This window comes from Lutjanus erythropterus, chromosome 10, assembly GCF_056507025.1.
Source record: "Lutjanus erythropterus isolate fLutEry1 chromosome 10, fLutEry1.hap2, whole genome shotgun sequence".
In the NCBI taxonomy this organism is placed as follows: domain Eukaryota; kingdom Metazoa; phylum Chordata; class Actinopteri; order Lutjaniformes; family Lutjanidae; genus Lutjanus; species Lutjanus erythropterus.
In genome coordinates this window covers 18,131,995-18,157,279 of record NC_139326.1, presented here as the reverse complement: position 1 = coordinate 18,157,279, position 25,285 = coordinate 18,131,995, and the positions used below count along the sequence as shown (strand labels likewise).

The 25,285-nt window shown below is 39.4% G+C and overlaps 2 protein-coding genes across 3 annotated transcripts; both read left to right on the top strand.

Annotated features, from left to right (window-relative positions):
* The first annotated feature begins 1,632 nt into the window (after nucleotides 1-1,632).
* Nucleotides 1,633-15,801, top strand: prr16 (proline rich 16). Its single transcript, XM_084729511.1, has 3 exons — nucleotides 1,633-2,481; nucleotides 7,483-8,575; nucleotides 14,890-15,801. Exons 1-2 carry the CDS (start codon nucleotides 2,347-2,349, stop codon nucleotides 8,353-8,355), a joined length of 1,008 nt encoding a protein of 335 aa, XP_084585637.1. The 5' UTR covers nucleotides 1,633-2,346; the 3' UTR covers nucleotides 8,356-8,575; nucleotides 14,890-15,801.
* Nucleotides 15,802-19,544: 3,743 nt separating this feature from the next.
* Nucleotides 19,545-24,830, top strand: LOC146320273 (sesquipedalian-1-like). Of its 2 annotated transcripts, XM_084728484.1 has the most exons (3): nucleotides 19,545-19,654; nucleotides 20,159-20,273; nucleotides 22,971-24,830. In XM_084728484.1, the coding sequence occupies exon 3, from the start codon at nucleotides 23,012-23,014 to the stop codon at nucleotides 23,897-23,899; it is 888 nt and encodes a 295-aa protein (XP_084584610.1). In that variant the 5' UTR covers nucleotides 19,545-19,654; nucleotides 20,159-20,273; nucleotides 22,971-23,011; the 3' UTR covers nucleotides 23,900-24,830. The 2 variants fall into 2 exon arrangements, with proteins under 2 accessions (XP_084584610.1, XP_084584609.1); XM_084728483.1 differs by having other exon boundaries at nucleotides 19,552-20,273.
* Nucleotides 24,831-25,285: the final 455 nt, after the last annotated feature.

Below are 25,285 nucleotides of genomic sequence, written 5' to 3'. Positions count from 1 at the left end.
AGAGTAGGCAGAGTAATATGTTAATTCCATTACAAGAGTAACTTGATGTTCTCTGCATATGTGCACATCTCACAATACAGACAAATAATGTATGTAACTGGTGAGAAAATGTCTCCCATGCTGTTCTGATTTATATTCTGCATATGTTCCATCACAGGCCAGGCCAAGAAAGATGAGGAGCCCAGGCCAGAATGATACCAGTTGTCAGAAATAACTTTCTGTGTAAATCCAGATTTTTCATGAATATGAAAAAATATGATCCCACTTTAGTGAGCTTTGTAATATGACCAGACAGACCAGACATGTTGACTTTTCATAGCAGAAAAAGCACAAGTTTATCAAATGACATTACAGCACAGTTAGTGTTCAAGTAAGCCAAATCAACAAGGGGACATGCAAAACACCCAGAAGCTCAAAGTGGCAAAGCTAAATAGAATGCAGCCATGATTAATGTTACTGATTACCGTGTGTTTCATGCAATTACATGTCAAAATGTCAAAAAAGGGTCTACTGTGGCCCAGTGGATGGAACATTTTTGCCAGTTTAGAAAACAGTCCCATGTTGCCAGATATTTTCAGAAATTATTTTCCAATGGTTGAAAACCCGTTTGTAAATAATTATCTTCATTTCTTTGAATTTAAAAACTCTACAGGTGTAGCTAATCTTTTATTTGCATATGGCTGGTGTAATTAAAGTAAGATACCTGACAAAAGTCTGCAACTAACAAGCTCATGGGTGACTTTTTTGTCTTTGAAAAGTTAGTTTAGAGAATATTACATATCCAAGACAAATCTGACTGACAAAAGCAGGACAATTACAAAACTATCTACTATTTCAGCACCACGGATAGTTCAACTGATTTATCAATCCACATCACAAATATCTCAAATTCATACAAATAGTAATCTAATGGCAAAAAGGTGATAATTACCAAGTATATTTGAAATTTCTCAGAAATTACTTCCAAATTACACCATAATTTCATAGTTAATTATGTGATAATTAGCAAGTACTGTTTTGATATAATTGGTGGTCATTACACAGCAACATATTTGAAATTTCTCTGATACCCGCAAATTATCCCTTACTTATGGTAAGTATGTGATAATTCGTAAGGGTCGGTACCATTTAAGTAGGTGGTAATTACCATTTGCTTGTTCTGAAATAGTGGAATATAATTATTAAATAATGATGAGGTAATTTTCAATACATTTGAGTTGATTTCTAAGAAATTTAAGTCATGATACTTGCGAATTAACACATGCAATGAAATCTGAGGGTAATTTGAGGGTAAATTCAGAGAAATGTAAAAATGTTGCTTTGTAATTACCACCAACCATGGTTCTTGCTGACCATCAAATACTTAACCCTGAAATTGGTGGGCAATCTGGGGGTAATTTGTGGGTAATTTCTAAGAAATTTCAAATGTATTACATGGTAATTACCACGTATTTTGCATGTACTTCTGGTACCTGAAAATAGTAGCGTTACACGTCTGTGTGATGAAACCAACAAAGTAACAGCAGCCGGGCAGAGAGAGAGAGAGAGAGAGAGAGAGAGAGAGAGAGAGAGAGAGAGAGAGAGAGAGAGAGAGCAGAGCGCGAGGGAGAAAGAGAGAGAGAGCGCGAGCATCCTCTGTGTGCCGGCCGTTGGTTCTCTGCTGCTCAGACTCTCAGAGGAGGCTGCGATGGAGACACGATGAAACTGACGGGCTGTTTTTCGGAGGAAAGTGCCTCTGGGGTGCCGTTACCTGGCGGCTTTCCGAGCTGTTTCATTACCAGAACCACATACTGGATGATAAAAGAAGAGTGTATCACAATTTTGTCGACGCCCGGGGATTATGGACTGTTACAATAACGACCGGCTTGGATAACTGCTCGTGCACTCAATCTTCTCCTCCTCCTCCTTCTTGTTCGTGGGTTTCTCTTTATTCACTGTAGCTTAAACGGTTTTTTTTTAACGCGGTCGTGTTGGACGTTTTCTCCCCCAAAATGTTGAATTTAGCGCTCTCACGACGTGAAGGATATTCGTGGCACGTCGTTTTTTGTTGTCGGACATGAAGGTGTAAGGTGCACAGACCTGTGGAGAGGCGCCGTTTCGGCAGACACTATGATACGATATTTTGACACAAGCGTTATTTTTTGCGTTACGCTCTATTGCGCATGCCTAGTGGTAGATATAGAACGCTGCCCGACGCCACTTCTTCGCTCCGTCCTGGCCGTGATGTAGGAGCAAAAGTGAAGGCAGCGGAGGACTAAAATAATGCGTTGGCAAAGTGGCAGCGTGGCGACAAAAGGATTAGACTTGAGATCCTTCGCGAAATAAGATTGTGCTATAAACTGAAGAATGTCAGGGACACCTAATGCAGACGGTGAAGGAGTAGTCTCCAAAGTACAAGTGAAAAAGGAGATCAAGACAATCGTGGAGAATTTGGAAACCATCCTGGGAGACCTCAAGGATGTAGCCAAAGAGCTTAAAGAGGTAAATGAACGGGAAAATACCAGCCTTGCTTGTAGTCACCAGACAACCATGTCATATGTTATTTCTACGGGCTTTTTCTATAAGCATCCTGGTCTAAGAGGACGTGAGAGGCTGACGTCCACCTCACTGGGCCCTGGAAAAGGCTATGACCGCACACACACATACACACATTTACACACACTCACACACAAACATACAGACATGCACCTCCCCCTGCCCACTAATGTATGTGATCATTATCTCCAACATGAAAGACATTTGGCACAGGAGGGGATGAGTGGTGTGAAATGACAGGAGGACAGCTTCTGGTTCGCCCCTGACTCACAGGCTTCAATGAAAGTGAGAAAATTTTAATCACAATTAATATTTAATGGACAAGTTGGTTCAACCAGGAAGGCGCTTTTGCATTGCATTTCATCATCTTAATGCTGACTGTTGTTTGCTGCGAATTATCTTTCAGCAAATAATAGAGCAGTTGTCTTTTCTTTTCACTTCCCTCTCAATCTTCAGTGGTGGCTCTCTTATTCCTTTATCCGCATCTTTCATTATCTTTCACCACATGTCGGTATTTATCACAGCCACTCATCTTTATTCTTCCTTTATCTCTTGCTGTCTGCTTTCTGTCTCCTTCTCTCTACAGAGTCCTTGTTAAAGATAAAAACTCCCAGAGCTCCGTCTGATTGGCCATTCAAATCTCAGTGATGCAGAGACAAAGTCTTTGAAGGATTCAGGGATTATACTAATTAAGATAGTTAATGTTTTTATTTACAGCAAGTTCTCATAGAGCCAAGAATATACATTTCATTTCATTCATGTGCTAGAGTGCTTCAAATCAGTGTTTGCTCTAATGTCAGTCACTGATTCACATGTTCCTCTCTCAGTAGTAATAACCTGCAGTCTTAGCTGCTTTTGCATTTACATTCCTCTACCGGCCATACACCAGGCATCCAGCCTGCTGTGCTGAACCTCTCACCCTAACATGACAGGCTGTCATTCTAATAAAACCCTATTGCGTACAGCCTCTGGTTCCTACATTATGGATGGGGAGTCGACACAGCATCTGTCTCCTTCTGCCTCTCTGCTCCCGTTACTCTGTTTTTGCAACTTGAGCTGAATTAGAGTTCTTTTGTGTCTTTCAGCAGTTTACAATGTCTCACAGCAGGCGCCAGAGATAAATGAGAACTGTCTATTGTGATTTTTTTGTGATGTGCCCTCTTTTTTCTTTTTCTTTCTTTCTTTTTCTTTTTATTTGCTCACAGGAAATTGTGTAGAGGATCAGTTATTCTGACACCACACACACTAAACACATACCTCGAGGGGGTGTTACTATCAAAGCCAGTGTTTGGGGTATAATCCATTTGAAATGCAGTTATCTGTTATAACTCACAGACAGGGCTGGAACTGAGCCTGGCTCTGAGGAGTGACCCTGCCCAGATGCTTGGCACGGACACTGATGCTGCCTGGCCTACAGCACAGGCTGCACACTGGGATACTGGTGTTACCTCTTGTGTGTGTCCCGACAAATTATCCATTTAAAGACGACGTGGAGAGTTTAGCTCCATTGCCTGCTTTGCCCAAGCCATCTATCTTTCTCTTTATCTCTCTGTCTCAGTAACTCTTTGCGTCTCTCCTTGCCAATCTCTTCATTTCTCTCTCAGCCCTTTTTTCAAGCCACTGTTTGGACGTGCATTTCAAACCCTTAAAATTATGTCTTTTACAGTGGACTAATGTACCAGAGTACCAGATGAGCATTACTAATTTAGAAAACAAACATTAGCACATTGTCATTTTCGTTATTATTCTATGAATGCTGTAAATGAAAATACTTTTCTCTCTGGTGAGTTTTCTCAAATGTTATTTCAACTGCTTCAGCTATGAACTTAGGTGTGCTCAACTCAACTTATATTAGACTTTCTGTGGACTGAGTGCTGGAAACTCAATAGTCAGGCAGCCAATAATAAAATGTCCAGCACCGTACTTAAGTTCTGGGCAATGAGGCAATAATAACTACAGCAAGGGAAGAGAACCAGTAAGAACCAGTAAGAACTCCTCCAAAGTGAATGTTTTTGGGTGGACCGGGCTAAAGAACATTGACATTTTTATCAGTGAAAATCAGTTATCATTAGTTCCCAGCAGAGTTTAGCAATGTGTCTATTCTGGTTATTAAATTACCTTTTAAAAATGTAATCCCTCATACTAATGGCTCCTTGTTCTACATAATTTTATGTACTGTAAATGCAATTAACATCCTTCCGAGTATTGTGTTAGCACTGCAGACATAAATATACAGGAGAATAACTGTGTCCATGGATGTGCCCACTGTGCAAGTTCTTGCTTTAAGTAGACAAAGTGTGATCAGTTGTGGGACATGACAAAATAACAAGAGGTGCTTGAATTACCCTGTTTACACTGTATGTTACTCTTTAGTTGCTAGTAAGTCCCTTCTTGGCTTTAGATTGGTGCATACTGATTGGTGGATAGTGCATGGATTTTGGTTAAGTGTATGGTTCCACAATTCATCAAAATATTATCACAATATGGCCAAGTGCAATATACAAATTGCTAAAGCTGCATTTTTTTGATAAAGGGAAAATGTGTGACAAAACAGCATATTTAATGAAGTACTGTAGTGCTGCAGAGATGCCCTGGCCTACAAATCATGTTCTCCAGATTAGGGTTAGCGTTGTCAACTGAATTGGCACATGATGATGACTACAGTGAAATATTGCAATGGAAGTTGACATCATTGTTATCATAACTTAGTTGTGTTCAGCTATGAAGTTTGAAAAGTTAGCTGGGTATCTATACTGAGGAAGCAAAGCTAAGAAAACAATAGCCCAAATAACAATGGCACAATTGAAAGAAACACACTAACAGCGGCCCACAGAAAAAAAAAACAATAGGCCAGTTTAATAAGAAAATAGTAAACAGGATGTGGAGATATAACAGGAGTGCAACAACCTGCAGCAGCAGCTTCTTCATATTTTATCTCCCACAAGTCAAAAACAGAATGTCAAATAAACAGGGCTTTTCAATCACAATGCTACAACAATGGGATTGTCGTCAGCCCAACTCTACCCTAGATGGAACAAAACATGTTTGTCTGGCAAAAACCCCAACAAATGAAAAAAAGAAAATTGTCCTTCAAAATCGATGATTCCCACTAATTGTGAATCATATTGCTAGGGCTTATTTTTATTTTCATGATTAAACATTTATTTTATGAAAAGTCAAAACATCACAATGTCCTTGTGCCTCTTTTGTCCAAGCAACAGTCCAAAACCTAAAGACTCTTCATTTACGATCACAAATGACAAAGAAAAGCAGCAAATCCTTATGTTTAAGAAGCTGGAACCAGCAAATGTTTGACAAGTTTGCTTGAAAAATAACTGAAACAATTAAAAGCTTATCAAAATAGTCACCATTTTTTTTATGATCGACTAATCAATTTATCAATTAATCACTGCATTTCTACATATCGCAATGTCTGTCAAACCACTCGCTCTATAAATAAAAACATATTGTGCTGCATGATATGGTCCTTTGTTGGTCTTTGATTGGTGCATATTAATTGGTGAATCAAAGTCAGTTAAACATCATGCCCTGTCCTTTTCAGCATGTTTTGTGTGCATTGTTAGAATGCATGTTTGTACAGTATGTACAGTGTGTTTGTTTTATAGAGGCATTATCTCAGCTTTGTGCTGCATCCTTACAACTATTTCCAGTATTGCCTTTAGAGTGCCAACAAACCAAATTTCTGCTCCAACAGTTCTTTAATATGTCCCTGTGCAGGCTGTGAAAACAAATTTCCTTCTTGGAAGACAAAGGAAGTATCTTTGGATCTCAATATCTATTGTATGCATGAAAGAAAATCTTAAATTTATTTCTACTGCACTGAGCAGAACGTCTATGCTATTTTCTCTTTGTTTCCTCATTGTAATCATGGTCTGCAGTGTACTGCATTCATAAATGATCTTACAGTTCAAGATTCATTCAGATATTTAAATTATTCTCAGTTTGGCCCTATTGCACAGTGCATTTCTTATGTTTCATTTTCCAGCCTGGCACACTGTACATTATTGCACCACTGCAGCCGAGTGTTTGCACTTTCATATTGTGTTTAGAGTGGATTTCTGATGTGATCTTTTTGGGAAACATCTATTTTTTTTCTTTGGCTTTCTGTCATACCACGACTGCTTCCTTGAAATTAATTCATGCCATGATGAATTGTTTCCTGTGCTGTGCTACATGAAATACCAACACTTTTGTCAGTAGAAATGGATCTTCCCTCTCATGGCATTTGTTATCTTGTTAACAAGAGTTAGTTGTACTTGTTTTTTACACTATTTTAAAGATTCTTATCAATCTCTGACTTTCTCCATTTCAGCAAACATTTCTGCTGATTTTTCCCAATAGGACACTGACAGTCTATTGATTTTTCATGTCTGCCTCCTGTTCTGTTTGTTATATCCCTGTTTTTGTCTTTGTCGTCTGCACTCTTTTTGTTTTTCATTCATTCATTCAATGTAGCATTTGTGTCTTGGCTTACAGGTTATGATTGGTCTTGTAACCTCTTTCATTTCTGGTGGTGCATGGCATGGGATTGTTGTAGTATATCACTGAAGTTAAAGTCTGGCAGGCCCATGAGTGTTACCATAAATTGTAGTAATATATCTTTTCTCCCTGGAGTGGTTGTCCTGGAGATATCAATCTTAAGTCTCATTAATCAGTCTCTTAAATCAAAATGTATCTTCTTTAAATTTTATACAATGAGGCTTCAATTAATGTGCAACTTAATGAGATAAAGACATCAGCTCCCTTTAAGAATTATTTTTTCGACTTCTCTTTTCTTGCCCTCCAAGTTTCTCTCTGGAACATTTTTTTCCCCAGTTACCAGTATCATATTGAGCTGAGATGGTTGTTGGTGATATTTCTTCCTCCACATTGTTTATTATTCCCGACATCAGCTATTACAATGACTCTTCCTCTTCTTGTCACCAGGTTGTTCATGATATTGACACCCTAACTTGCGACCTGCAACTGGAGGAGGACGGACTGACAGACAGCTCTAAGACAGACACGCTCAACTCAAGTTCAAGTTCCACAACCACCACGACCACCGCTTCCAGCCTGGAGAAGATGAAGCTCTTCCCCGAGGACTGCATCTTCAAACTACCTGCGCCCATTGCCCCGGCCCCTGTCAACCCTCCCGCCGTCCTGACTGTACTCAAGAAACCCCACCCTCCTCTTCCGCCACCTAGACTCACCCCGCTGAGAGCCGAGGATCACAACATTAAGAATCTGCCTCATCCAACATTAGTGTTATCAGGGAATATATCCAAGGCCAGCGGGTCTCTGATTAGGAATGGCGGGGTTTTTCCACTAAAACCAAACAGGGATTTATTCTCCTCCACACCATGTTTTATCTCTAATGACAGCGGAATCCCTGAGTCAGGTCTTGTCCCTACATTACCCAGGCCCATGCCTCTTCTTCGCCATGAAAAGAACAAATGCCCAAAGGACCCTGGCAGGGAATCTCGTGAGAGGGAGCGTGTCCGTTTCAGTGAGAAGGTCCAGTACCACGGCTACTGCCCAGACTGTGATCTCCAATATGATGTGGACGACACAGAACTACACTTACAGGCTGAGCTGAACGACTTGAGGCTCAGCCCGGTGCATTGCTGCTCTTCCTCCTCCCCTCCTCCTCCCCCTCACGCTCTTCCTCACGAACTAATGTTGGAAAATGGCGGTCTGTCGGTCAGCCACAGTTTCCCACCGACAGCAAACACTCCTCCACCTTGTGTGCCTCCTTACCCGCCTTCCCTCAAGCCCCAGAAAACAATCCTACGCAAATCAACAACCACCACGGTTTGATGCCTAACCCTTCGTTCTGTCTAACTTAAACATTCTTGAATCATTCATAGTGTTTTCTACTTTATGAGCGCTTTCTACTCCAGTTGAACTTTGGATTATCCAAACAGAGAGCAAGATGGGTTGGGAAATAGGAAACAAAAGGATGGATAAAGTGAGTAGAACAGAGAGAAAGGCATCGCCATGGGCGCTGAGATGTACGCAGAGAGATCAGGAAGAAGCGGTGAGTGTTTGTGCATGTATGAGTGTGTTTGTCAGGAAAAGAAAGGGAAGAAGAGAAAGAACAATTGCATGTGTGCACTGATGCATATCTGTGAGTCTGTCTGCACACATATTTGTTTGTTTATGTACTGTATATTCATGTGTGTATGTATTTGTGAGTGTATGTGCAGTCGTATGTGTGCAGAGTGTGTGTTTGCAGGCAGCGAGCATTGACTGAAAAATGTACAGGGACCTTAAAAATTTCACGAAAGACTGCTGACAACACTAAAACTAAATTGTAACTGTGTCTTTCTGGAAGCTCTCGGTACTAACGAGTCTCAAACTCAGGAAGTTCTTTCAGAGATGGGCTCTAATTAATTCATGTCCTTCTGGATGAAACAAGAAAACCCGCTTCCCTCAGATTTCATCCAAAGCCCTAAAGTTCTTCCCATACACTGACACCTACAAATATGCAAGTAACTCTCCACCACTCATACATATGCATGAAGAAAGGCTGTTATAAGATAAAAGTCATTGCAGACAGGTGGTGGCATCTATACCTTCACATGAGCCTTACAAGATGAACAATTAGGGTCTTCCTTCAATGCATTTTGTCCCTACAAGTCCCATTTTACTGATGTATGAGACTGTTGGAGAGAAAGAAGTGAGAGAAAATGTGAGAAGGGCTGGTGAAGAGAGAGAAGTCTTAAATGACAGAACTGCCATTTTGATTTGTGTCTGCTGATAACTTTGCAGCAAATTCTAATTGAAAAATCTTCAGTTTCATTTTCTAGTGTATTTCATGTTTAGCAACTCAACTCCCATTTTTGTAGACCCTGATATCATTCACTGTGATATCTATGAGTCTGAATGGACTGAAAGCTAATCAGTTCTGCTCTTGATAAGAGAGAATTGGGAAGAAAATATGTTGGACTTTATTACCATAAAGGAATGTAAATCAGCAGTAATAAGACCATCTCAGTCTATATGAGCAATTGGTAGTCTCCACTTGATTGGCTTTTATTAAGAGGCATATTTAATAAAGCCCATGTTTCCGGTGTGGGTGTGTGAACTAAGTGTACATGTGGCTGATATTTAAAATATGCCCGAAATCCTAATTGAGTGTCAAGGAATCTCTAAAGGGTTCACCCCAAAATCAAAAATATATATTTTTCCTACTGTAGTGCTATTTATCCATCTAATTTGTTCTGGTGTGAGTTGCTGCATTTTGTAGATCATTAGCCATATAGATGTCTGCCTTCTCTTGAATATAATTGAACCAGATGTCACTCAGCTGATATTGCTCAAAGCACAAAAAATACATTTGAAGCTTAACAACCATGTCTCTTTCCAGAAATCATGACCTGGTTACACAAGATAATCCACAGACCTTGTTGTGAGCAGTTTAGAAATTATTTTCTTTCTCCTGCACTACACCCACCAACTTGGGTTGGTTCGGTTGTATGCTAGTCTTGTTTTGATCCCCTCCTGTTTGTCCTGTTAACGTCACTGCGTTACACTGTGAATACAAAGTCTTTTTTTGTGGGCTGCATGTTCCACTTGAGAGTGGCTGAGTCAAGTGCAACATGTAGCGGTAAAAATCTGTATTACCAGTCCTATCTCGATTTGGCTCAATATCAAACTGGTTTTAAAATTTTTACATTGGTCCAACTCTACTGCAAACTGAATCAGAGCTGAGAGGTTACAGCTCAGCTGAAAAGAACACCATTAATATTTAAATTCAGGTCTGTAACAAGAATAAGCCTCTCGTCCATGAGTAGTTGCACACTTTCTTATGCTCAGTGATACGGTTACCAGACAACTGAAAGTTTACTAGATGACAACAAGGTCGTGATTGTTGAACAATGATTATCTTGAGTATCCATTACTGTTGAATTGTTCAAATGGATTTTTTTTTGCTCTTTGAGCACCACAAGCTGAGTGTCATCTAGTTCTATAATATTCAAGAGAAGGCAGAAATCACTATGGTCGATATCTGCAAAACTCAGAAATTCACACCAAGACAGCCTAGATGCATAAAAAAAGCACTAGAAACCATATCAAGTATTTTTGATTATGGAGTGAACTGTCCCTTTAGCTATGTGTGTGTCTGTGCCCACGTCTGTGTTTGTGCATAGGTGTGTGTGAAAGCACATGTCAGTTTGGCAGACTTGGGGAGACAGCATAGCTTGGAGTTGGATGAGAATAGTAGCACCTTCCTCCCAGCGATGCCCTTAATTAGCCGGATTAGACTACAGGAGATAACAGTACTGCCTCGGATAGCCTCTGTAGCAACATTAGCCTTGATAAAGCTCTGAACTGCTGCTGCACATATTTTTTATGATAAACACAGAGAGAGGGCAAGCTAAGGAGAGGGACTGAAAGGTAAAGGCGTGTGGGGGGCAGTTGTGTGTGCCTAGGTGGCAGGGTGTTATATAAACAGTGTATTTAATATGTATATGATATGTGTTCAGGGCTGTGGGGGTGGGAAGCTTGGAGGTTAAGGCTGAGAAAATGAGAGTATGAAATAGCACACTGATGACTAAATCCAATGCATGACCTTGCTGGCCTTACAAATCTAAAATCGGCATCTGGATTAGGGATCAGTGAATATTCAGCTATGAGAAAAATGAGAAAGAGTGAAAGAGTGGGGGCTAAGGACACAGAGGGGGAGGGAGAAAGTGTGGGACAGAGAAAAAGAGAAAGAGCGAGGGAAAACAGAGCATGTGTTATGGAAAGAGGTGGAGGGAAAGATGGTGAAAGAAACTAATGTGGTGGAGGCTGATGCTGTTTTGGCTGTATTGTGTTTCCTACTATGTAGGAGCGCATGTGGATATATGTTTGTCCTCAAGATGATTGCTCTCAGTGTAGAACATTCACTGTATTTACCTTGTATTAATGGATTAAAATGAGTCTGGCAGCAGCATGCTCTCTCTCACACAGGCACAAATACACACACAGATTCACATTCAGAGCAGTGTGCTACAGAATGGAGTGCAGCCAGTATCATCAATAGATGCAGCTGATATGGGCTTTTGCTACTGTGGCACTACCTTACTATTTAATGCACTATTCAATAAACTGAGGAAACTGACACAGTGTGCTTGGCATTGAATGATAAAGGAAACATATTCAAAAAGTAAAGGCATCCTGTGTTGCTTTTTTTCTTTTTGACCATTACTCTGTGGATATGGCTACTATCCATAGGCTAAATAAAGTTTAACGTGCAATTTTTTATCTATATTGCAAAATCAGTGTCTTCATCCCAACTAAAGCACTACTTCAGTTTTTATTTACTTCATCAAAAGTATTTGTTCCCTAATATGTTTTTCTAGGTTGAATCTGCTGTCTGTAAGATGAGATTTGTTGAGCAGTCACAACAACACTAAACCAAAAAGACCTTGCTGATGTGCACAGGTTACAACTCAGAGATGAGACACAAGGCTTCTTGAAAAGCTTTGACAATAAAGGTTCATGTTTCTGCACTTTCTGAGCTTTTACAGTGACTGTCCATATTTCCCTTTTCAAACCTACAGTAATGATTTTTATGACATTTGACTATTGACAGTGATGGACACTGATGAGACTTGTCTTGTTTAAATATTTTGATACTAGTGCTAATATAATACCTGACTTTCAATACCAGTACCAAACAAAGCTTTTTTGTTCACTTACTTTTAATTGGCTAGTGGATTTAGTGGCATCTAGAGGTGAACTTGCAGGTTGTGAACACCTCATGCTCAAAAGACTGTATAGGTCCAGGTTTGGTTTGTCATATCTTAGCTACTGGGACCCACGCCCTCTGTAGATATAATTTCTAAGGCAACAAAAATACAATAATTCTTATTTTCAGGTAAATAAACACTAATGAAAACACGTGATTGGGTAGGGTAATGGTAAAAATATCAGGGTAAGCCGATCAGGGGCAAAGTAGAGTGGGTCGTGCCTTTGCCATCCTGGGAAAAATAAATATTGCTTACCCTACTACAACATGTCAAAATGTCTGCTTTCAAAAAGGTCTGTCAAGCCATATTTTTTTATATTGTAGATATATTCCCTTTATTCTTACAATATGCTGTCACAATGTATTTTAAATTACATAGTAAGGTCATTATTTTGCATCAGTCATTTAAAACTGTCGCCATCCACCACATATCTGTGAAGCAGAGTGATGGAAAGACATTAACGTGCATGTACTAATGGCTCCCACAGCAGGGAGTTTAAACATTTGTGCTGGCTGACCAGCTCATGTTGCAAAACTTTGCCCTCCTCATGTACAGACTCATCGTTCATTGTGTTAATGCATCCGTGGCTTGTTATCAGATTGTTCCTGTAACACAGAAACCACTGCTTTGCTGACCATGGGTGTAGGAGTTTATGTTTTTGTAATGGCTATCTGAGCTCCAGTGCTCCAGGCTTGAGGATGAAGTTGTAATGGGCAGGGAGGAGGTGGATCTTCACCGCCTCCATCATGAGTCAGGACTGACTCAACTGTACTGACCTACTCCCTGCAGCTCACAGCTCTAGTTCATAGCCCACCTCTCTCCCTCTCTCACTCTGTCTTCATTTCTTTCTTCCTCTCCCCTTGGATGATGCTTCACTCCCACTCGGCAGCAGCTGTATGCATAACAATCTCTCTGTGCACATGTATCTCTATATACATGTGGGTGGGGTATCTATTATTAAAACATATCTGACACTTTGTACAGCAAACACATTTGGAAGCATTTCCATTTGTATGTTTAATCAAAAACCTCACGCCTTTTTCTCTGCAGAGCTGCATCAGCCTCTGCTCCTATTCTTCACTTCTTACCTTTGAATTACAAATGACCTTCCAGAGCTGAAAAAAATCTATGCCTGGTTGCCATGTATTTGCTAATAAATTACTATGTACAGTAGCTCCTCCATTTCATGACTGTGTATGGTTTTTGATTTCAACCCCATGTCCTACTAACGTCACAAGTGCAGCACCTTATTTCATTGGCTTAATAAGTAAACCTGCTGCTTCCATAATTAATGAATAATCTGAATGGGTAGCTGAATGGTTAGATGTTGGCAGTGCATTTGTAGATGTAAACCTGTTACTCTGATAACACAATAGTCATATGTGTGCTTATAGTAGTTCTCCTGACTGAATTGTCTTCATCCCATTTTTCCAACCTGGCAAATGCACAGCCTGCAATGAAACTCAATAAATGTGTCAGAGTGAGACACACATTTTTGCCAGTGAATATTAATTAGCTGTTGTTTCTCTGTCTGATTGTTGGTGGTGGTGATAGTCTGCCAAGAGACACAGTTGTCTGTTTGCTCATCCCCCATTCTGCATGCATCATTTACTTTGATTTTTGTTCCCCTCAATTGACCACATTTCATCATGATCATTGAAAATGAAAATGTTATGAAGAAAGCATTAAACAAAATGAAAGCCAAATGACTGTGGCATTGTGTGCCAGAGGCATTACATCTGTAATGGAGATACTGTATGCAAAGTTCATTAGAATACAAAATAGACATGACCTACATTGCCAAACATCAGAGCATTCAAAAGTAAATCTGGTGCATATTGGGTATGGATACTGGCTCGTCTTGATGCTTCTTTATCTGTGACTCAGACAAAGTCATGATGTGGGAAAGTGAGTGGGCTAGTGTGTTTGTGTGTCCTTGTCCTTGTCAAAATGTGTGTGTACACTCATATGCATACATTTTAATGTTAAATGGATACATGTCCATGTGTTTAAAGGTGTATGGGAGTGGAAAAAGGCATGCATGAGTGCATGCAGCCATGTGCCTGTGCAAAGAGGGGCTTGAGATGGCTCAGTGCAATTTAGAAAGCACTGGGGGTGAAGCAAACTTAATCTGAAGATTTCACGCTGCTTTGGAGATGGTTAAAAGTTAGAGGCATCAGCTGCACCTTATGGAGGGAAGGTACACAAGCTCTCAACAACAGGATCTGATTTGTAAGAGCTGCAATGACCCAGATGGGGTCCCCTGCTCATTGAACCACTCGGAGACTCACTCACAAACTTGACTAAGAAACACGGGAGAAATGGCAGCTATTTAAGGAGAGACACAAAAAGGCTAGGAGATTGTCTTTTCACAAAAGGAAAGGCTTTTTAATCCATGGAGGAAAATGTGCTAGACGGCTCAGTTCTATTAACTTTGATGACTTGTGTATGTGTGTCTGGGGTGCTTGTGTGTGGGCAGTGATACCTTGGTGTATTTTCATTTTGCTCTGTGAGAAGTGACTGTTGGTGCTGTGACTGCCGTGTCAAGTGCCTCTCCTCCTCTGTGCAGTCAGATATTCACACTAATGTGTTTCCTCTTTTTCCTCTGCAGGGCCCATTGAGATACTTGACGTACAAGTGGAAGGGATGCCTGTTTCATACACTGATCGACCCTGGTTGATCAGGGAAGGAGGAGCCCAAGCCGAGGCCAAGCATCAGCCTTTTTTACATGAAGCGCTAATGGCTCTCAAACACCAGGAGACAAGATCATTTAGACAAATTTATACTTTGACTTTTGAGCACTGAACGACCTCCAGGGCAATGTTACTGTGAAACTGGGGAAAGAGAAAGGGCAGCCACTGTATGTACGTGCATACAGATAGATACAGATGAATTTATAGATGTGGAAGGGATATTTTTGTTACATAAATAGTTGAATTAAAGTTTAGAATGCTGCTGAAACCTCTATCATCAAAAGTAAAGTGGTGAGTTTAGATGAAGAGGTACAAGATGGGGTGAAATGATGTCAGCCAGTATTTGATTGATGTCTACACAGACTTTTGTTCTGTGCATACTCAGATGGAAATCAATAGCTCCACTCAACCGATGGAATTAGCCTTTTAAGAATTGTAATTGTTTGTGTCTGGAGAGCCCGACAGGTCTGTCTCTGAGCTCTGCTGGACTGCAGATAAGGAGAGAATAATATTATGTCAGTATGCACAATCACAGTGTATTTTTGGACAGACTAATGGTTTGAAATGAATGATGATGTGGTCACTGATCTGTGTCCAGACATTAAGTTCATTGTACATCAAAATCTGTGTGCTCAACTGGTGCCATGCAAGCTATGTTTTTATTTTTATTTTTCACAATAACATGAAGATATGCTAAGGAAGCATATTGCTGCCACTAGAAAAAGAAAAATGGATCTGTATCATGTTATAACAGGATGTTTTTTAACAGTATAACAAGGTATTTTCTCATTATAATCATATTTTCATGTTATAATGATATATTCACATTATAACAAGGTATTTTCACTTAATAACAAATATTTTCACATTATTACAGATCATTTTCACATTATAACCAGATATTTTCAGGTTATAATAAGATGTTTTCACAAATAACCAGATATTTTAATTGGATATTCAATTGTTTTAATTGGATATTTTAGTTATAACATTACATTAAACAAGATAGTATATTGTCTTAACAAGAAAAGTTTCTTGTTATAGCACAATAAGTTTGTACAGCGTAATAACATGCAGATATCATGTTATATAATGAAAATATATTGTTAGAAGGTGAAAAACGTTTTGCTATAAAATATGACACTGATCTGTCTTTCTTTTTCTGTCATTGCAGTAATACGCTGCCGTAGAGATGCAGTATAGTGGCATAGTTACAGCTTTAAAGGATCCTTGAAGAAGTAATAATTTGCATCAAATTTTCTTTGTATACAAATATACATGTACATGTTTGATATCTATATATTTCAGGCATTTTTCTACAGAGACTTTAACATTTAAAGAGATGATATTTTTGATATTGTGTTGGATGACTGAGGTATTTTGACGAAAGCTGACATTCCCTTGAGGTTCGTGTTTTTTCAGCAGGGCATAGCAGGATGAATTATTTATATATAGCAACAGGATGATGTTTGTATGGATGAAAAACAAGTGCTTCAGTGTTATCACTTCAAGAAACTTTACGGAATGGGCTACATTGTGAGACAGAAAATGTAAGGCGGAGGGGCTAAATGGCGTAAACCAAATACCTAGTTGTGCTTTATCAGACAGGAGGCATGGGGCTGAATGAATGCATGACTGACTCTTCACTTTGTCCTGCCATCACTGTGTTTTTCTATGCATTTCTGTGGAGAGGCTGTCTGTTGGTGGGTCCAACATGCAGGGTGCTCTGCTCTCCATAATGTAGAGTTAAAAAGTATTCCCTCTCATTTCCTCATATGATGTCCATCAGGTTATTTCTGCAGCCACTGTAAACCTGACAAATGTTTTACCACGTTGCTTAGGTCAATGAGTTATTGGTATTTAAAAATAATAAAGTTTATTTATATAGCACTTGTTGAAACCAGAGATTACAATGTGCTTTACAAGGAAAAACTGAAATAAAGAAAAGGAGAATAAAAAGTAAGAATGTTGAACACATTTTCAATAAATAAAAGGGTCAGAAACATGCTGGAGAGCAAATAAAATTCTTTGATATACACACAGCCTCTGTCCACTTTCAGACTGGAGGCACCACACATGTAAACGCCACCTCTTTGTTCTCACTGGACACAGAGACTGAATTCATGACCAAACTCTGGATCAATCAAGAATCAGTTTTAAAGATGATTGGAATGTCTCAAAAAGCTATCAGTGGTATTTTGTTGTGTGTCCACAAACTGTTGGAAAATAACTTGTGAGAAGTAAACAACACTTTACACTAAAGGCGGGTGTGTCTGCGTATATTTTATGGGCTGAACAATCATTTCAAGTACAGAAAGTGCTGATTTTTATGTCTGTATTCTTTATTACAAACTGTGTCATTGGAAGTTAATCTCTTAGAATGTCAAACCAACTGTAAGAATATCACACTTAATCAAAGTCACCAAAAAAAGCACTGTGAGCAAACCTCTCTGAAAGAAAAATACATTAGATGGCATCAGCAGCTGTACCAGTTAATTGAAGATTAGTGTGACGAGATAGCAGGCCGGCGGTGCTAAAGACCATCAGCTGTCTTCACAAGATATTCTAATGAATTCATAGTGGCTTGTCATGGTTATATCATAAGCATTATAACACAGGCCAAAGCCAGCAGCTCAGCGCCTTAAATATGAAGGACAGGGTTACAGGAACAGGGCAGTGGGAGCCTAGAGGACAGAGAGGCAGTCTTGAGACTGGAACATCACAAGTTCATATGCATGGACTTGAAAAATCTGCCGAGAAAATGTGCAGGGAAAAGCACATGTTTAACTCACTGCCTGTGTACCCTCAAGTAAGACACCCAACTCCAGAATAAAATGGTGACTTTGTGCTGGGCAGCTGTTTGTAGCATCGTGAATGGAAAGCAAGTCATTGCTGAGGAAAAAATGCTAAATGTTGACCATAGACTGTATCATTATTGGCATTCTTGTCAATGTATACTTTTGCCAAAGCAGTATAAACTGACACAAAGCTTATAACTGTAATGAATGAATGCATATTAGGGATATAATATTCTGAATGAACTACGCTGACTAATTATGAAGCACTGGACCACTGGGCACAGACAGAGAAAAGAAAAACCTGCAAAATGCACTCGCTCATGTGCATTTTGCAGTTTGATATTTTTCAGTTTTATCCTTAACTCTAGAAGTTCTGTTGTTTGTTGTGACTGTTTTGTTCACGCCTGACGTGAAGAGAGGCTGTCTATAAATCCTCTACAAATCTTCCCGCCACAGCAGATCCACACTAACACTCCACTCCAAATATATTATACTACAATACATACAACTACAATACAGCATATGATACATGTAGGAAACCTGAGGTTCAAGCAGAGCTTTCATGTTGTCAAACATATGGTTTTAGTAAGCACATTTGTTTCACTGTACCCTAAGTATGCACTGTACAGATTTATTTGGGAGAAATGAACAAATATATAATCAGTATCAACTGGTACCATCAATGCTGCTTTGACAACAGATATTTTGCATAAAAACCAAACAATTATTTTGTAAAATACTATGTACTGTTACTGCAGGTTTAATTAGCTTACACCAGCTACATTATTTAAATGCTGCTGACATGTTAACATGTTAGTAATAATACTACACTGATATAATAAACAACTACACTTGTTTTATGCATGTTATTATGTTTTTCGTTCATGTCTGAGTGTGTTCTGTATTTCACCTGGGTGCCAGACAAAATTCCACTTGGGGACAAAAAAGTTTAAGCTGAAAGATGCAGTAATATAAAAGGAGGCAAATTTTCTGTCTGAAGTACATTTTGCTGCTATATCTTTATGAATGTAGAACACTAACATAGTATTTTAAGGTATTGCTTCTTTTCAGAGCTGCAGCTTGCAGTGATTTTCATAATTGATTAATTTCAAAATTAGGGTTAGGGTTAGTGAAATATCAGAAAATAGTAAAATAAAAAATGTTCATTTTATAATCACATGAGACAAAGAAAGGCACATCAAAAAACTTCACAAACATACTTTGTCTTTTATAGAACATTTTGCCTCAGAATTCAAATAAGATGTTTTGAAGTAACCTGCCAATTGAGATGTTATTTATAGCCAGTATTTATTGGCTGTAATTTCATTATCAGAATAATAATTTTGTGTCAACTGACTAATCGATTAGTCATTTCAGCTCGATGACTACTACATTAAAAATCAAATATCACACACATAAATTCAAAATAGAAGTCAGACACTATACTGAATGCATGGACTGCAGAATAGTAAACCAGTGAACCAAGAGAAATTTGTTAAATGGTACCCCTGTATGTATTTTATTCAGTTATTGATGAAGATTACTTTATAACTAGTCCGCATAGGTTTTGTCATCCGCGGTCCATCAATGCAGGTGTTGCAGCAGCTGGACCAAATTCCACCTTTCCAAGGGCAAAGATTGGGTGCGCGTGTTTTTATGCACCGTTCACCCCGATGAAGAACAAGCGTTCCACCAGGACGGCGGGAATGCTGTAATGATGACCCCGTCCACTCAGGCTGACCGCGTACGAGCCAACGAGCGCGCTCCCTGTCGGTCACGTGACAGGGAAGACGGAGGAAAAAAAAGAGAGAAGGAAGAGAGATAAAGGAAAAATAAACAACTGCAGGATTAAATGCGTAACAGAAGGACGCGTCTTTATCAGCAGGTAATAAAGAGTAATAATTAGCTTGTTAACGTAATAACTGTGAGTTTAACTTGCTGGTATAACTGTAGGGTTGCGTGTTAGCTAATGCGGCTCAATTTGCTGAGCTGAAAATGCTGACGCTGGATGCCCATTAGTATTCGCCAAAGTGGCTAAATGCGTTAAGCTAGTTGACACAGAAACATTTGCCTTCGGACGGTGTTCATTCGAGTTAATTTTGTCCCTGTGTTACGGAAACTGTCTGTCACTGTAGCTTGAGATGAATTCCCGCAAAGTGCTGATGTGTCAAAAGCTTGTGACCAACCCCAGCACTAAAAAAAAAACCACTATTCAGAACCGCTTGAGACTGAATCATTTCGTCCAAAACAGCCAGTGTGTGACATGTTAGCCACTTCTGTCTGAAACGAACTGGACTTTAAGCCGTCGGCTCCACTCGGGCTTCTATAAACCATCAGGACCTCCATCCTGTTGGAGAGGAGATGATTGTGTAAGTTTTGTCTTTTCCAGCCTTCATTTGGAGAGACAGAAGAAGGACAAAAGAAGATGGGAGACATGTTAAGTTATTAACTCCAGATGTGATGGGAGGGCTGTGGTGGATGTCAGCTGGACATGAGAAAAACACGTAAGTAAAAACACACATTACGTGAGTAGTTTATTGACAGCATTTTGTCCAGTCAGCAGAGGTGGAACAAGTAGGGGAGACCGGGACCAATTGTAACATTTTTTTACGTTTACTTTAAAACTCACAAATTACTTGAAATACACTGTGCATCTTTTGATATAAGAAACATTTTGATGTGAATTAGGTTATAATATATTTTCTATATTTTCATAAATAAGGAAAAGACTATAACATTAAATTTAATGCAAGAAGTGAGACTGTTACAGACTGTTTATCTAACTAGATGATTAATCGTCTGAAGATGTCAATGAAGTTGTCACTTTGTTGTTGCATTGTTAAGATACTGGCTGCAGGTGTGCTAACGTTAACGTCTCCTGCTGCGAGGGATTTAGCTTTCATTTAGCTATGATAAATGGTACACTCTAGCTTTTAGATGTACTGCATTTTGTGTTTGTTAGACATGTTGCCGTCGCCAGCTTCGCATTTCACATTACATAATTACAGTAGTGAGTGTTGTCTTTGTCGGTTTGTAAAAAGTTTAACCACACTTGTGACCGTTTTGAGCTTGCTAGCTGCTAATACCCTGACTCACTTGCTCTGCTCTGCAACATGAGTAGGTACTAATTTGTCCTAACGTTATTCAGTTAGTACTGATAGTGCCAAGTGTGGTACCCAACCAAAGTTACAATTGACCCTGTTCTCCCCCTCCTTTGCTTCAGTAAATATACTAATACTGCAGTGTGAAAATACTCTACTACAAGTAAAAGTACTTATGTAGAAGCATTTTACTGCTGATTTAAACTACTTTGTATACTGTTAATTTACAGCAATGCATCATATTCTAAAAGATCAACATATTTGTGGTGCGGCTATCCTGTGAGATCCACAAATCTCTAAGAAGTCAACTTTTTATGGTGTCAGAAAAACAGCCTTTCTTCGGCTTTGTGATGATGCATTTTCCAGCTGATTCAAGAGCTTATTTAGCTTCAGACATAAGAGACTTCCCTCTTCCCAAAAAAGGAACACTTCAATCAGAAAAAAAAACAAAAGCAACAACTTTGGAGATACATGGTTGTCGCTGGACAGCAAGGGTATAAAAAAAATTGTAATCTGAAAAGTAACAGGTAACTAAAGCTGTCAGACAGATGAGGTGGAGTAAGAAGTACAATACTGTGCCTCTGAGATGTAGTGGAGTAGATGTATGAAGTTGTATAAAATGGAAATGCTCAAGTAAAGTATAAAAACTTTGAATTCGTACTTAGTGCACTGTTTGAATAATGTACTTCCACCTCTTCCAGTGAGATGGTGAGTATCACTTGTGTTTGCAGTGAAAACAACACTGAATGTAAAAGTTACAGTACCGATTGGCAAGTTGTTCTAAATAAGATGATAGATAAAGTTATAGCAGCGTTCAGCCTTACTTAAACTTTAACTTTATTACTTCCTCCTCAACTAATCCAACAGATTGGATTAGTTGTTTACACAGAGGAAAGGTCTGAGCCCTGGTTTACAGCTGAACATGTGACTATGCAGCATTTCACCCAACAATTTCTCACTGTTGAGTAAGTTTAAGTTGACCTATATTTGCAGTGGACCAAGTCCTTGCTGTGTTTCTTCTATAGTATACTGCAGTTTTACTTTGACACTTTGTCAGAGGGTTTTTCTGCTTACTTGTACTGTGGCAGGTAAAATAAAAGCAAAAGTGTTTGCACTGCTATGAGGGCTGGCAGGATGGCTCAGTGGGGAGGAGACAAGAGAGAATGTAGGTTGAAGTCCGGTTGGCAAGAATCTGCCCCTGCAAAGTGCCTGACAACACAACAATGAATCAGTCTCTATTTTGTTTACCTGACCCTGTGTTCTGACTTCCTTTTAACAGGAAAAGACCAAAAAGACCATTTGACTATGAAAAGATAACACATTACTGTTTTACTATGTAAATAATCTCTGGCTGCATTTTCTTGATTAGTGGATTATTCATTTGTTGTATAAAATGTCAGAAAGTAGTGACAAATGTTGATCAGTGTTTCCCAAAGCCCAAGTTGACGTCCTCATATGTGTTTCTTTGTCCATAACCTAAATATATTCATTTTACTGTCATAGAGGAGTAAAGTAACCAGGAAAAAAACATTTAAGAAGCTGAAATCTGAGAATCTTGATTTTTTTTTTTTCTTAAAACTGACTAAAACCTATTTGTCCATTGTCAAAATAGTTATTTGATAGTTGACAACTTGCCTCACTGCCTGTCAGATTCCATTAACATATTGCTCAGTTTAATTGTTATAAACATCTGCACTTTCTGCCACATTATTAATGGTGTCTTGCGACTAAACAGACACTAACTCATACAGCAAACATTTGGCATTAATTTGAACTCTAATTAAAGTGAATATTTTCGCTTGAAAAATGACTTAAATGATTTACTGATTATCAAAATAGTTGGCATCTATTTTTTTTAATTGTATTTATTCAATAAACTAAGAGTATACAGTCTTGTAGCATAGAGAGCAAAGGGTCTGTGGGGTTTTTCTTTCAGTAAACACCAATTAGCAGAGAGATCAGCTAATAAACAGAATCTGCTGGTTCAGTGACTCACTGGACCGAAAAGCTGCAGACTCTTGTGGCGTCTTTGAGTATGAACTAATCTATTCAACCTTGGAAATGACCTCTGTCTTGTTGTTGTTGCTTAATGTTCTTTAGGTAAATAAAGAATCCACTGAGGAAAAGGAGGAGGGGAGAAGATGAAGCTGAACGAACGCAGCGTAGCGCACTACGCCACCTGTGACTCACCGCCAGACAAGACAGGCTTCTTGTTCAAAAAGGGTGAGCGCAACACGGCATATCACCGGCGCTGGTTTGTCCTGAAGGGTAACATGCTCTTCTACTTCGAGGAGCGCGACAGCCGAGAGCCCATCGGCGTCATCGTCCTGGAAGGATGCACTGTGGAGCTGTGCGAATCCGCCGAGGAGTTTGCCTTCGCCATCAAGTTTGACTGTGCCAAAGCGCGGGTGTACAAAATGGCTGCTGAGAACCAGGCAGCCATGGAGTCATGGGTGAAGGCGTTGTCGAGGGCGAGCTTTGACTACATGAGGCTGGTGGTGAAGGAGCTGGAGAGACAGCTGGAGGAGATCCAGGAGGCTGCAGTAGGTGGCAGTGTCGGAGGTGGAGTTGGAGGCAGGCCCAAGTCCAACTCTAGGCGAAACCAGGCAGCACGGTCCAGGTCTGGAGCATCCTCCTCTTCATCATCTTTGTCTTCCTTGTCATCATCATCATCATCAAACGCACCTCCCTTCTCCACCCAAAAGAGTCTCCAGGAGGAGGTGCAGCTCCTCTCTGAGGGTTCAAAGGAGAACGGAGTTGCATGGAGTAAACCAGCAGCTGCCTTGGCTAATGGCTTTGTTGAGGCATCGTCTTCCTGTGTGGCGTGGGAAGGCTGCGCAGACTCTGGGAACAACACTGTGATTGGTTACGGGGCTGATGGGGTGAGGGCTCCACCGGTGCCACCCAGGAGAAGAGGAGCATCTCTGGAAAGCCCCGTCTCTCCGGGCACTGGCTGCTTCTCCAAACTCCATGACTGGTATGGCAAAGAGGTGGAGGAGCTGAGAGTGCAGTGGCTGCAGAGCCAGTAAACTGACGGATCGTCTCTTTTTCCAGTTTTATCATTCCTTCCTCAACATTCTGCAGCGTTACACCCCTCTGAACTCAACAGAAGGGCGAGAAAACTGAGCCTTGTTTTCAAATTGCAGTCTTATTATCACCAATCAAAAAAGACAGTTAAAAGACTGAGATTGATTCCAGATCTTGTCTGGCACAGGGGAATCAATCTGTCTTAAACATTAACACTATCCATTGTACGATCCAAGAAATGTTCAAACCCAAAACATTTTCCACAGTTTTGTTGATTGTCATTTGCCAAGGACACTTAAATTGTTAAGAATACAGTATTTGAAATGGTAACCATTTATTAAAATTGTCAGTTTTTCTAAAATGATGCAAAGAATTTGGCCATGATTGGCCTTGTTGTAGATAAAATCCAGAAACATATGCTGTTCTCTTATTATATTGCCATCGTTAGCTTCCAAATATACTGTGCAATTGTTTTATGGACAGTTTTCTTTAAAGGACAAGTGTGTAGAATTTAGTGGCATCTAGCCAGTGTTTGGTTTGTCCACCCAGAGCAACTGTAGAAACATGGCAGTGCAACATGGCTGACTGTGTTCAAGAGGACTGGTGGGGTATGTAGATATAAACGGCTCATTCTAAGGTAATGAAAACACAATGTTTCTTATTTTCAGGTGGTTATAAACTAATGATATGAATATTATATTCCATTTCTGCCAATACCCACTCCTTCTGATTTTCTTCTTCTTTCAATGGGTATCCATGCAAACTACAGTTCCAAGCATGTAAAATACCAAAAAAACCCAATAAATATTAAATAATTAAGTCTTTTTCTGATGGAAGTGAAAAGCCTTGGATGGTAAAGATGTTTCTGTTATATGCAAATGACACAAATATAGTCAAATAAATAATGATCTAAAGATATTGCACAAAAAATAAATAATGATGATAAAATAAAGACAGATGCTGTTTGTACAGTTGCTGGAATTTTCATAATCTATTGGCAGGGGCACAAGGACAATTAACAAGCTTAGTTTCCTGTAACTTCAAACCCCTTTAGCTCTTAGATATTTTTCAACCTTTTTGTGTGCAAGTGACTAATGGAGATTAATTTTAACTAATTTTTTAATATTGTTCCAGTATTGAGCAACACTGCCACAGATGTCTGAGATCAAACAGGTTGTAGTTTAATCCAAAGGGGCAATTGCACCTTTATTCTGAGCTACTGACAATTATGGAAAGGATCCCTGCTGAGATAGACCTTTTGTTTAAGGAGTAAAATCACCTTGTTTAACCAGAAAAAGCCTTTTTATGCTCTTGTCAACGCCACCAGACTCCATTTACAGAAATGGTAAGTTTATCAACATGAAACACACTTTATTCAAATGTGACAA

Coding starts and splice junctions, on each gene's coding strand:
- prr16 (XM_084729511.1), top strand. CDS start 2,347: ATGTCAGGGACACCTAATGCAGACGGTGAAGGAGTAGTCTCCAAAGTA. Junction 2,482..7,482: donor TAGCCAAAGAGCTTAAAGAG/GTAAATGAACGG, acceptor TCTTGTCACCAG/GTTGTTCATGATATTGACAC.
- LOC146320273 (XM_084728484.1), top strand. CDS start 23,012: ATGAAGCTGAACGAACGCAGCGTAGCGCACTACGCCACCTGTGACTCA.